We start from the raw sequence: 12,778 nt of genomic DNA, 5'->3' as shown, positions 1-12,778 counted from the left end.
GGCACATGCTTCCAGAGGCCTTCCTGGGTTATTGTGACTACGGACGCCAGCCTATTAGGCTGGGGAGCAGTTCGGGGTTTCTTAAAGACACAGGGTCTGTGGACTCCAGAGTCGTCTCTTCCAATAAATATCTTGGAGTTGAGAGCAATTTTCTATGCTTTAATAGCTTGGCCCCAACTAGCTTTGGTCCGATTTATCAGATTTCAGTTGGACAACATCACCTTGGTGGCCTACATCAATCACCAGGGTGGAACTCTGAGTTCCTTGGCAATGAAAGTGTCTTGCATTCTCCAGTGGGCGGAGTCTCACTGCCATCCACATACCAGGGGTGGACAACTGGGAGGCAGATTTTCTAAGTAGGCAGACTTTTCATCCCGGAGAATGGCTCTCCACCCAGAGGTGTTCACAATGATAACTCTCAGGTGGGGGGTTCTGGAGTTGGATCTGATGGCATCTCGTCAAAACGCTAAATTTCCAATGTACGGTTCAAGGTCAAGAGATCCTCAAGCTGTTCTGGTAGATGATCTAGCGGTTCCTTGGAGCTTCAATCTAGCATACCTGTTTCCTCCGTTTGTGTTGCTTCCAAAAGTAATTGCAGGCATCAAACAGGAGAGAGCTTCTGTAATTCTAATAGCTCCTGCATGGCCTTGCAGGATCTGCTTCGCGGATCTTGTGACTTTCATCTCTTTTGCTGTGGAGATTACCTTTCAGGAAGGACCTTCTAATTCAGGGTCCCTTTCTTCATCCAAATCTGGTTTCTCTGAAGCTGACTGCTTGAAGATTCAAAGTCTAAGTTTGACTGGACGTGGCTTCCCTGAGAGAGTCATAGATACTATGCTTTAGGCTCGTAAATCAGTTACTCGCAGAATTTACCATAGGGTATGGTGTAAATACCTTCATTGGTGTGATTCAAATGTTTTTTCTTGGAACAAAGTAAGGGTTCCTCCAATTTTGGCTTTTCTTCAGGAGGAACTGGAGATGGGCTTGTCAGTCAGTACTTTGAAGGGTCAGATTTCTGCTCTGTCTATTCTTCTGCATAAACGTTTGGCAGTTCTTCCAGATATTCAGTCTTTTGTTCTTTCTTGGAAGGTTTTGTTGTTTCTTGCTATTTCTTTTGCTCGCAGAGTTTCCAAACTTTCGTCTCTGCAGTATGTTTCCACTTACCTTATTTTTTTATGCTGATAAGGCGGTCCTTCGTACTAAGCTGGGGTTTCTCCCTAAGGTAGTGTCAGATCGCAATATTAATCAGGAAATTGTTGTTCCTTCTTTTTGTCCTAACCCTTGGAGTTTGAATCTGGTTCTTAGGGTTTTGCAGAGGGCTGCGTTTGAGCCTATGCACTCTCTTGACATTAAGATACTGTCTTGGAAGGTTCTTTTTCTACTGGCTATTGCTTCGGCATGCAGAGTCTCTGAGTTGGCGGCCTTGCAATGTGGTTTTTCATGCCGATAAGGTTGTCCTTTGCACTGGGTTGCAATTTCTCCCTAAGGTTGTGTCTGATCGCAACATTAATCAGAGATTGTAGTTCCTTCCTTGTGTCTTAAACCTTCTTTTTCTAAGGAGCGATTACTTCATAACTTGGATGTGGTTCGAGCTTTGAAATTTTATCTTCAGGCTACAAAGGATTTCAGACAGACTTCAGCATTGTTTGTGGTCTATTCAGGGAAACGCAAAGGGCAGAAGGCTTCTTCCACTTCCCTATCTTTTTGGCTGAGGAGTATAATTCGCTTGGCTTACGAGACAGCGGGTCATAGGCCTCCTCAGAGGATTACGGCTCACTCAACTAGAGCTGTGACTTCTTCTTGGGCCTTCAAGAATGAGGCCTCTATGGAGCAGATTTGTAAGGCGGCTACCTAGTCCTCCTTACATACTTTTTCAAAGTTTTATAAATTTGATGTTTTTGCTTCGGCTGAAGCAGCTTTTGGGAGAAAGGTTTATAGGCTGTGGTGTCTCAGACTAGGGTCCTCCTCTTTTTTACCCTCCCGTTTTCATTCACTGTCTTCTAGAGCTTGGGTGTTTGTTTCCCACAAGTGATGATTGAAGCCGTGGACTCTCCTCGTAATAAGATGGGATCATAAATTATGCTTACCTGATGATTTCATTTCCATCTGTACGAGGAGAGTCCACGGCTCCTGCCCGGTTCTCGGTTGGGTGGAGTTTAATTTCTTTGTTTTTATTCTGGCATCATTTATACCCTTATATTTATCCTACTGCTCCTTGTTCCCTCTGCAGAATGACTGGGGGATGAGGGGAGTGGGGGAGGTATTTAAGCCTTTGGCTGGGGTGTCTTTGCCTCCTCCTGGTGGCCAGGTTCTGTATTTCCCACAAGTAATGAATGAAGCCGTGGACTCTCCTCGTAGAGATGGAAATGAAATTATCAGGTTTTCAAACCATTTTTCCCCCCTCAAAATTAGCGATAGTTACATTGTAACACTGATATCTGTCAGGAATCCCTGAATATCCCTTGACATTTATATTTTTTTTTTTTTTTTAGTAGACAACCCAAAGTATTGATCTAGGCCCATTTTGGTATATTTCATGCAACCATTTCACCGCCAAATGCGCTCAAATAAAAAAATCGTTCTTTTTCAAAAACTTTTTCACAAACTTTAGGTTTCTCACTGAAATTATTTACAAACATCTTGTGCAATTATGGCACAAACGTTTGTAAATGCTTCTCTGGGATCCCCTTTGTTCAGAAGTAGCAGACTTATATGGCTTTGCCTTGCTTTTTGGTAATTAGAAGTCTGCTAAATGCCGCTGCGCTTCACACGTGTTTTATGCCCAGCAGTAAAGGGATTAATTAGGGAGCTTGTAGGGTTAATTTTAGCTTTATTGTAGTAGACAACCCAAAGTATTGATCTATGCCCATTTTGGTATATTTCATGCCACCATTTCACCGCCAAATGTGATCAAAGAAAAAAAATTGTAAAATGTTTCACAATTTTAGGTTTCTCACTGAAATTATTTACAAACAGCTTGTGCAATTATAGCACACATGGTTGTAAAAGCTTCTCTGTTCATAAATAGCAGACATAAGGCTTTGCCGTGGCTTTTTGGTAATTAGAAGGCCGGTAAATGCTGCTGCGCACCACACTTGTATTATGCCCAGCATTGAAGGGTTTAATTAGGTAGCTTGTAGGGTTAATTTTAGCTTTAGTGTAGAGATCAGCCTCCCACTTGACACATCCCACCCCCTGAACCCTCCTTGACCCCCCTCAAACAGCTGTCTTCCCTCCCCCACCTCACAATTGTCACCACCATCTTAAGTACTGGCTGAAAGTCTGCCAGTACTAAAAAAAAAAAAAAAAAAGCTTTTTTTTTTCTTTCCCCTATTGATTCTGCAGTGTTGGATCCCCTCTTAGCCCCCAACCTCCCTGCCCCCCCCCCATACAGCTCTCTAAACCTCCCCCTCTACCTATTTGTCGCCAGCTGTCTGCCAGTACCCAGTTTGCCCAAAATGTGTAATTTTTTTTTCCAAAAAAAGCATATTTTCTGTAGTGTAGCTGCCCCAATTTAAAATCCTCCCTCCCAGATCCCTTGCACAATGGCCCTGAAATCCCCACCGTAGTTGTAAGCACATATTTGTTTGAACTAAAAAAAAATGAGATTCGGCGCGCACACCCAGAAAAGGAGATTATTGAACATGGGGGTATTTATGCATAACATTTTGTGTTTGATGCTATGTCATGGCGTAAGATCGGTGCAGCCTTCTTTTGGCGTGTTTTTTTCTATAGTGCAGGAGCGGTTCTGCATGGCACTCCATGTGACCAGGTGTGGCCTCTTCCACTTCCTCTTTCCTGATCGGCAATTGCGGAAGACGTAATGGTTTCTCTGTGGTCCGGGTCATAGGAGGTGGTGAGTGCCCCTGGCCATTGGTGTATAAAGGTGCCATTAAATCTATCTAGTCCGTATTAAAGGCGTAAACTATGGAGGACTCTGAAATGTTAGATTTAATTAAATCTAATACCTGTGTTTATTGTAAAGAGGTACAGGTGATCTGCCTGCTCAACTGTGTTCCACATGTTTTGCTAGGATTGCAATATCTGAAAAGAATAAAATATTTAGTATTACTGAGCCATCCACCTCTGAGGGTTCTCCGTCCCGCGAGGTGTGTTCCCAACATTCATCTTCGATTACACATGTAGCTCCCCAAGGCTTTACTGATCCTCCCGTGGGAGGGGCCTCGTGGCCGCCAAATTTCGCTGCCCAGTTGCAAGAAGCGGTTTCTGTGGCTTTCTATGCCCTACTACGCCCTGCGAAGGGAAAGACATAGCCTTCCGTCCCAGGGGTCATTTAGTCAGTTGGATGTCTCTCAGCTTGAGAGATTATCCGATGAGGACGACGCCCTTGACTTGTCGGAGGGTGCCCTCTCTGGGACGGAATTGGCGTCTTCGAAACCTCCGTCTATGGAGGAGCCAGATTTTAAGTTTAAGATGGAGCATTTACGCTTTTTACTGAAAGAAGTGCTTGCTATGTTGGAGGTCCCGGAACCGAAACTTCCGGAAGAACCTAGATAGGATTTACAAGGACAGGGTGGTTCCTGAGACCTTCCCAGTTCCTGTGCAGATGGCTACTATTATTAAGAATGAGTGGGAGAAACTTGGCTCATCCTTTTTTTCTCCTTCCTTTTAAGAAGTTGTTCCACGTCCCGGACTCTCCTATGGTGGATGTAGCTATCTCCAAGCTCGCTAAGCATACGACTATTCCACTCAAGGATAGTTCATCATTCAAGGAGCCCATGGATAAAAAGTCAGTGTTGAGAAAGATGTTTCAACTTATGGAGTGGTTTTTCCAACCTGCAGCTGCAATCGCTGTAGTGGCGGGAGCGGCTACCTACTGGTGTGAGACACTGTCCGCTCTTGTCGAGACTCTCCTCGAGGAAATACAGGAAAAGATTAAGGCCTTGAGGGTAGCTAATTCTTTTATCTGTGATGCAAATATGCAGGTCATTCGCCTGAATGCCAAGACATCAGGTTTCTCTGTTCTAGCCCATAGGGAGCTGTGGTCGGCTGACATGACTTCCAAGTAGAGATTACTATCCCTTCCAGCGCCAGCAGCCTGCTGTGAAGGCCAAACAGTCCAAGGGATCTTGGGAGCCAGCTCAATCTTGGAAGTCTAAGCAGAGCAAGAAGCCCACCTAGACAAAGTCGGCATGAAAGGACGGCCCCCCAATCCGTCTCTGGATCTCGTAGGGGGCAGACTTTTTCTTTTCACAGAGGCTTGGATAAGAGATGTACAGGATCCTTGGGTTCTGGAGGATGTCGCCCAGGGTTACAGGATAGGGTTCTAGACTCATCCGCCCAGGGGCAGATTCCTCCTATCAAACCTATCCTCAAGACCAGAAAAGAGAGACGCCTTTCTAGAGTGCGTGAGGGATCTCTCGGTGTAATCATTCCAGTACCTCTAGCAGAAAGTGGTCTAGGGTACTATTCAAACCTTTTCGTGGTTCCAAAGAAGGAGGGCACGTTTCGCCCAATTCTGGACCTAAAGTGCCTCAACAAGTTCCTGTCAGTACCATTGTTCAAAATGGAGACGATCAGGGGCAATTTATGACGACAATTGACTTGAAGAATGCATACCTTCATGTGCCAATCCACAAGGACCACCTAAGATTCCTAAGATTTGCTTTTCTGGACCAACAGTTTGTGGCCCTACCGTTTGGTCTAGCGACTGCCCCACGGGTCTTTACGTAGGTTCTGGGAGCGCTGCTCGCAGTAGCGAGAGCCAGAGGTATTGCGGTAGCTCCTTACCTGGATGATATTCTGGTCCAAGCTCCGTCCTGCGGAGGACCACTCGAGGGCTCTTCTTCTCCTTCGATCCAACGGATGGAAGATAAACAAGGGAAAGAATTCTCTGGTCCCCAGCAACCGGGTGGAGTTCCTGGGTACGATAATAGATTCCATATCCATGAAGATATTCTTGACAGACCAGAGACATGCCAAGTTCACGTCCAGCTGTCTTGCCCTTCAGTCCTCCTCAAGGCCATCTGTGGCCAGGTATATGGAGGTGCTTGGGCTCATGGTATCCAGCATAGATGTCATTCCATTCGGCAGGTTCCATCTCAGACCTATTCAGTTATGCGTGTTGAGACAATGGAACGGCGATCACTCAGATCTCTCCCAACAGATATTTCTGAACAACCGAGTGAGGGAATCCCTCTCTTGGTGGATCCATCCGGGACAGCTGTCCCAGGGGACATGCTTTGTGAGGCCATCCTGGGAGATTGTGACCACAGACGCAAGTCTATCAGGATGGGGAGCTATTTGGAGTGCCAGAAGGGCACAGGGCAGGTGGACTCGAGAGGAGTCAACTCTACTGATAAATATTCTGGAACTTCAAGTGATTTTCAACGCTCTGAGCGCTTGCCCCCCCCCCCCCCCCCCCCGGGGTTGTCCCGATTCATCAGATTCCAGTCGGACAACATTTCCTCGGTAGCTTGCATAAACCATCAGGGGGGAACGAGAATCTCCTTTGCCATGAGGGAAGTATCTCCGATTCTGGAATGGGCAGAGACCCACAACTGTTCGCTCTCAGCTATCCACATTCCAGGTGTGGACAACTGGGAAGCGGATTTTCCCAGCAGCCAATAGTTTCATCCGGAGAAATGGTCTCTCCATTCCGAAGTGTTTTCACGGAGATCTGCAACAAATAGGGGACGCCAGAGATAGACCTTATGGTGTCCAGACTCAACGCCAAGCTGCCCAGATACGGGTCGCGGTCCAGAGATCCCAGGTGGAACTGATAAATGCCTTGGCGGTCCCTTGGGAGTTCAATCTAATTTAAATATTTCCCCCAGTTGCCACTTCTCCCTCAAGTGGTGGCCCGCATCAAACAGGAGTAGACTTCAACATTTCTAAATGCTCCATTGTGGCCACAGAGGACGTGGTTTGCGGATCTGGTGGGTATGTTGTCTTCTCCTCCATGGAGGTTACCCTGTTGCAGGGATCTGCTGGTGCAGGGTCCTTTTATCCCCCAAAATCTCGATTCTCTGAGGCTGACTGCGTGGAGATTGAACGCCTAGTCTTGACCAAGAGAGGCTTTTGGAGAGAGATTGATACTCTCATTCAGGCCAAGAAACCGGTCACTCGTCGCATCTATCATAAGGTGTGGAAGACCTATTTATCCTGGTGTGAGGAACATGGATATCCCTGGCATAAGATTAGGGTATCCAGGATTCTGGATAAGGGCCTTGCCGCTAGTTCCGTAAAGGGACAGATTTCGGCCTTATCGGTTCTGTTACACAAGAAGCTAGCGGAGCTTCCTGATATTCAGTCCTTTGTTCAGGCTCTGTCCAGAATCAGACCGGTTTTTAGACCTTCGTTCGGCTCCCCCTTGGAGCTTGAACTTGGTTCTTAAGGTTTTGCAGAGGGCTCCGTTTGAGCCTATGCATGCACTTGACATTAAGATTCTTTCCTGGGAGGTTCTGTTTCTTCTGGCTATTGTGTCGGCTCGCAGAGTCTCTGAGTCAGCAGGCTTGCTAGATAAGCCCCTTTACCAGGTTTTTTACGCTGATAAGGCTGTGCTTCGCATTGGTTTGAGATTTCTTCCCAAGGTGATGTCAGATCGTAATATCAATCAGGAGATGATAGTTCCTTCCTTGTGTCCTAACCCTTCTTCGTCTAAGGAAAGATTACTTCATAACTTGGATGTGGTTCGAGTCTTGAAGTTTTATCTTCAGGCCATAAAAGGATTTCAGACAGACTTCTTCCTTATTTATGGTGCAGTCTGGGAAGCGTAGGGGGCAAAGGGCCTCTTCCACTTCTGTCTTTTTGGTTGAGGAGCATTATCCGTTTGGCCTATGAGACAGCGGGACTTAAGCCTCCTCAGAGGATTATGGCTCACTCAACTAGGGCTGTGGCCTCTACCTGGGCCTTTGAGAACGAGGCCTCTGTGGAGCAGATTTGTAAGTGGCTACTTGGTCTTCCTTACATACTTTTGCAAAATTTTACAAATTTTATGTTTTTGCTTCAGCTGAAGCTGTTTTTGGGAGAAAGGTTCTGCAGGATGTGGTGCCCTCAGTATAGGGTCCGCCTCTTTTTACCCTCCCGTTTTTTGTTCATTCAGTGTCATCTAGAGCTTGGGTATTTGTTCCCACAAGTAATGAATGAAGCAGTGGACTCTCCTCCCACAGATGAAAATGAAATTATCAGGTAAGCATAATTTATGTTATTTACCTTATTGCCCTTTTATGGGGGAGGTTCTTGCAGTACCTAAGGTTACCAAGCCAGTTCATATAGCTGACTTAGAGAAGGACTCTTCCCTCTTTCAGATAGGAAACTGTTAGTTGAGGAGCTATCCTCAAATGCAGACCAAAATGCAGAACCAAAAATGGGCTGGCTCCTAAGCTTAGATTCTTGTTTTTTTCAAGTAAAGATTGCAAGAGAATGAAGAAAATTTGATAATCGGAAAAAATAGTCGCTTAATATTGCATGCTCTATCTGAATCAGTTAGGAATCTTGGACTCTCAGCACCACAAAAAAAAAGACATAATTTATTCTTACCTGATAAATTCCTTACTTTCTGAGTGGTGAGAGTCCACGAACCCATCCAATGTTTCTTAGTTGCAGCAGTTCTAATTTGCACCTCATTACCTTACTATCCATCTAACTTCCACTTACTGTACTAGTCTATACGTAATACTGGGAGGGTCAGGGAAGTAGGCAGAATATTAAAGCTTTTGATGTAGGGTGTCTTTGCCCCCTCCTGGTGACCAGGTCATGAAATCGCAACATTAAAGTGATGGTAAATAATAGCCTATTGCGTATATAGATTTACTATAATAGCATTCTATAAAGTCCAACCGCCCAAAAAAAAGTTTTAATTGCAAGTATTAGTTTAGAATATAATTAGAAAGTACTGACCTGATGATTGTTTTTCTACTCTCACTCCACCCACTTAGTTATTGTTCCCTTCCAATAAGTGACGTCCATATCCATACCGCCCACTACATACGTCACCGTAATTGCGCTCTCCCTATAATTAGCATACCAATGCGCATGCTCAAATCTGTAATGGGCAATAATAATAGTAAACATTGAATCATTGAAACATAGAAGGTTATATTACCTGAATAGTATAATCCGTTTGCTTGCCTGAAATCCATTTCAATGTTTACTTATGTCACTCATTCTATTTGTCAGAGCTAGTACGCATGCACATCTCTAATGGTACGAAGAATGAAACTGATCTGCTTTCAACCAATATTTTGCAACTACACGCATGCGCATTAAGAAATCACATTGACTAAAGTGAGCCAGTTGGACAGATATCTGATTGGATAATAGAAAGCCGACAGAAAAAAATAACTATTGCGTTAATAGGTTGTATTAGAAGATTGACAGTCAGTGGTATTCGACTCCTAGAATAAAATAGTTGACGGTAAGGTAGAAAGAAATAGAAGCGCTAGTATATTGATTTGAAATAATGGCTTATCTAAAATAGTTTATAAAGTGAGTTTACCATCCCTTTAAGGAATTTTGGACTCTCGCCACCAAGAAAGAAAGGAATTTATCAAGTAAGAATAAATTATCATTTTCTGTTTTTGTTTCGAGTATAATAATGTAACTCCTGTTCATTTCAAAATCTTAAACCAAAAAACCCACTAGGAATTTGTTGTGGACTACCTGTCCATATTAAGATGTATTTATTATATATAAGCATTCACTGTATATTATAGGACTAGGGTGGTGACTCCAGAGTATACTGGGGCACTGATTGGTAGGTGCATGAAACATACCTAGTGTGTGCATGTGGTATTAACATCTGTTTTAAAAAAAAATAAAAAAAAGCTTAAGGCAACCTTGCTATTAAATCATTTAAGAAATGTCATTGAATGATTTATTTACAAAAATGCCTTCAGGCTTTTAACCATTTTATAGAATAATCTTTCCTTAAAGGATGGAATATAGCTCAGTGTTACAAAAGTACTAAATATATTCTGTATAGTCAACAATTGTTGTGTTTCTCATTAGACATAGGGTCCTGAGACACACTGCCATTATATGCACCAGTAGATCACTAAATGTGCGAGCATCAATCTCCAGAAGCAATGCACTTGAGGATGAGGAAAGCAAAGGTGGCAATATGTTAGTATTTGTGGATGTGGAAAATATGAACACTGTAAGTATTTTTTTTTTACCATTTCTGTTTGTTCATTTTGTTTAGTGCCATGTTTATCTTACTTACATATGTTGGTGATGAGGTGTCACTAAGATTCGTTACTACGGCTATTAAAGGGACAGTAAGGTAAAAATTAAACTTTCATGGTTCCAATAATGCATGCAATTTTAAAAACTTCCAATTTATTTCTATTATCTAATTTGCTTCATCTATTGGTATCTTTTGTTGAATAGCAAATCTATGTAGTCTCAGGAGAAGCAATACACTACTGGGAACTAGCTGATGATTGGTGGCTGCACATAGATGTCTTTTGCAACTGGCTCACCTGATGTAACCACTTGGAGCTTGTTTAACCTTAAAATGGAGATAATTAGAATCCTTAATTCCCAAAAAATATAGTGGGTGCTAATGTTCCAAATGTGAACTTTATTTTTTATAGAATTCCATTACTTCATATGTAGGGAAAAAAACAACCTTTTGTCTGGTTTCAAATGTGAACTTTATTTTTTATAGAATTCCATTACTTTTTTTCCCTACAAATGAAGTAATGGAATTCTATAAAAAATAAAGTTCACATTTGGAACATTAGCACCCACTATATTTTTTGGGAACTAAGGATTCTAATTATCTCCATTTTAAGGTTAAAAAAGCTCCAAGTGGTTACATTTTGCTGTTATATTAAACTAACCATGGACTGGTTACTTTTAGCATATATAGCAATACATTTAAAGTGTTATAATTTCTCCAACATAGGTGTGTCCGGTCCACGGCGTCATCCTTACTTGTGGGATATTCTCTTCCCCAACAGGAAATGGCAAAGAGCCCAGCAAAGCTGGTCACATGATCCCTCCTAGGCTCCGCCTACCCCAGTCATTCTCTTTGCCGTTGTACAGGCAACATCTCCACGGAGATGGCTTAGAGTTTTTTAGTGTTTAACTGTAGTTTTTCATTATTCAATCAAGAGTTTGTTATTTTCAAATAGTGCTGGTACGTACTATTTACTCAGAAACAGAAAAGAGATGAAGAATTCTGTTTGTATGAGGAAAATGATTTTAGCAACCGTAACTAAAATCCATGGCTGTTCCACACAGGACTGTTGAGAGCAATTAACTTCAGTTGGGGGAACAGAGTGCAGTCTCTTACTGCTTGAGGTATGACACATTCTAACAAGACGATGTAATGCTGGAAGCTGTCATTTTCCCTATGGGATCCGGTAAGCCATGTTTATTACGATTGTAAATAAGGGCTTCACAAGGGCTTATTTAAACTGTAGACTTTTTCTGGGCTAAATCGATTGATTATTAACACATATTTAGCCTTGAGGAATCATTTTATCTGGGTATTTTGATATAATAATATCGGCAGGCACTGTTTTAGACACCTTATTCTTTAGGGGCTTTCCCAAAGCATAGGCAGAGTCTCATTTTCGCGCCGGTGTTGCGCACTTGTTTTTGAGAGGCATGGCATGCAGTCGCATGTGAGAGGAGCTCTGATACTTATAAAGGACTTCTGAAGGCGTCATTTGGTATCGTATTCCCCTTTGGGTTTGGTTGGGTCTCAGCAAAGCAGATACCAGGGACTGTAAAGGGGTTAAAGCTTAAAACGGCTCCGGTTCCGTTATTTTAAGGGTTAAAGCTTCCAAAATTGGTGTGCAATATTTTCAAAGCTTTAAGACGCTGTGGTGAAAATTTGGTGAATTTTGAACAATTCCTTCATGTTTTTTCGCAATTGCAGTAATAAAGTGTGTTCAGTTTAAAATTTAAAGTGACAGTAACGGTTTTATTTTAAAACGTTTTTTGTACTTTCTGATCAAGTTTATGCCTGTTTAACATGTCTGAGCTACCAGATAGACTGTGTTCTGAATGTGGGGAAGCCAGAATTCCTATTCATTTAAATAAATGTGATTTATGTGATAATGACAATGATGCCCAAGATGATTCCTCAAGTGAGGGGAGTAAGCATGGTACTGCATCATTCCCTCCTTCGTCTACACGAGTCTTGCCCACTCAGGAGGCCCCTAGTACATCTAGCGCGCCAATACTCCTTACTATGCAACAATTAACGGCTGTAATGGATAATTCTGTCAAAAACATTTTAGCCAAAATGAACCCTTGTCAGCGTAAGCGTGGCTGCTCTGTTTTAGTTACTGAAGAGCATGACGACGCTGATATTAATATCTCTGAAGGGCCCCTAACCCAATCTGAGGGGGCCAGGGAGGTTTTGTCTGAGGGAGAAATTACTGATTTAGGGAACATTTCTCAGCAGGCTGAATCTGATGTGATTACATTTAAATTTAAATTGGAACATCTCCGCATTTTGCTTAAGGAGGTATTATCCACTCTGGATGATTGTGAAAATTTAGTCATCCCAGAGAAACTATGTAAAATGGACAAGTTCTTAGAGGTGCCGGGGCTCCCAGAAGCTTTTCCTATACCCAAGCGGGTGGCGGACATTGTTAATAAAGAATGGGAAAGGCCCGGTATTCCTTTCGTCCCTCCCCCCATATTTAAAAAATTGTTTCCTATGGTCGACCCTAGAAAGGACTTATGGCAGTCAGTCCCCAAGGTCGAGGGAGCGGTTTCTACTTTAAACAAACGCACCACTATTCCCATAGAGGATAGTTGTGCTTTCAAAGATCCTATGGATAAAAAATTAGAA

General features: G+C 42.9%; 1 protein-coding gene across 2 annotated transcripts in view; it reads left to right on the top strand.

Moving 5' to 3' along the window:
• TRAPPC8 (trafficking protein particle complex subunit 8) overlaps positions 1–12,778 on the top strand; it is a 563,274-nt gene that overhangs the window by 490,453 nt on the left and 60,043 nt on the right. For both annotated transcript variants that reach the window (XM_053715000.1, XM_053715001.1), the window contains one exon: positions 9,973–10,120. In XM_053715000.1, coding sequence (XP_053570975.1) covers positions 9,973–10,120 — 148 coding nt within the window. The remainder of the gene's footprint in view (positions 1–9,972; positions 10,121–12,778) is intronic.

This window comes from Bombina bombina, chromosome 5, assembly GCF_027579735.1.
Source record: "Bombina bombina isolate aBomBom1 chromosome 5, aBomBom1.pri, whole genome shotgun sequence".
NCBI classification, from domain to species: domain Eukaryota; kingdom Metazoa; phylum Chordata; class Amphibia; order Anura; family Bombinatoridae; genus Bombina; species Bombina bombina.
Note: the sequence above shows the minus strand (reverse complement) of the source record. Positions and strands in the feature narration are given on the sequence as shown.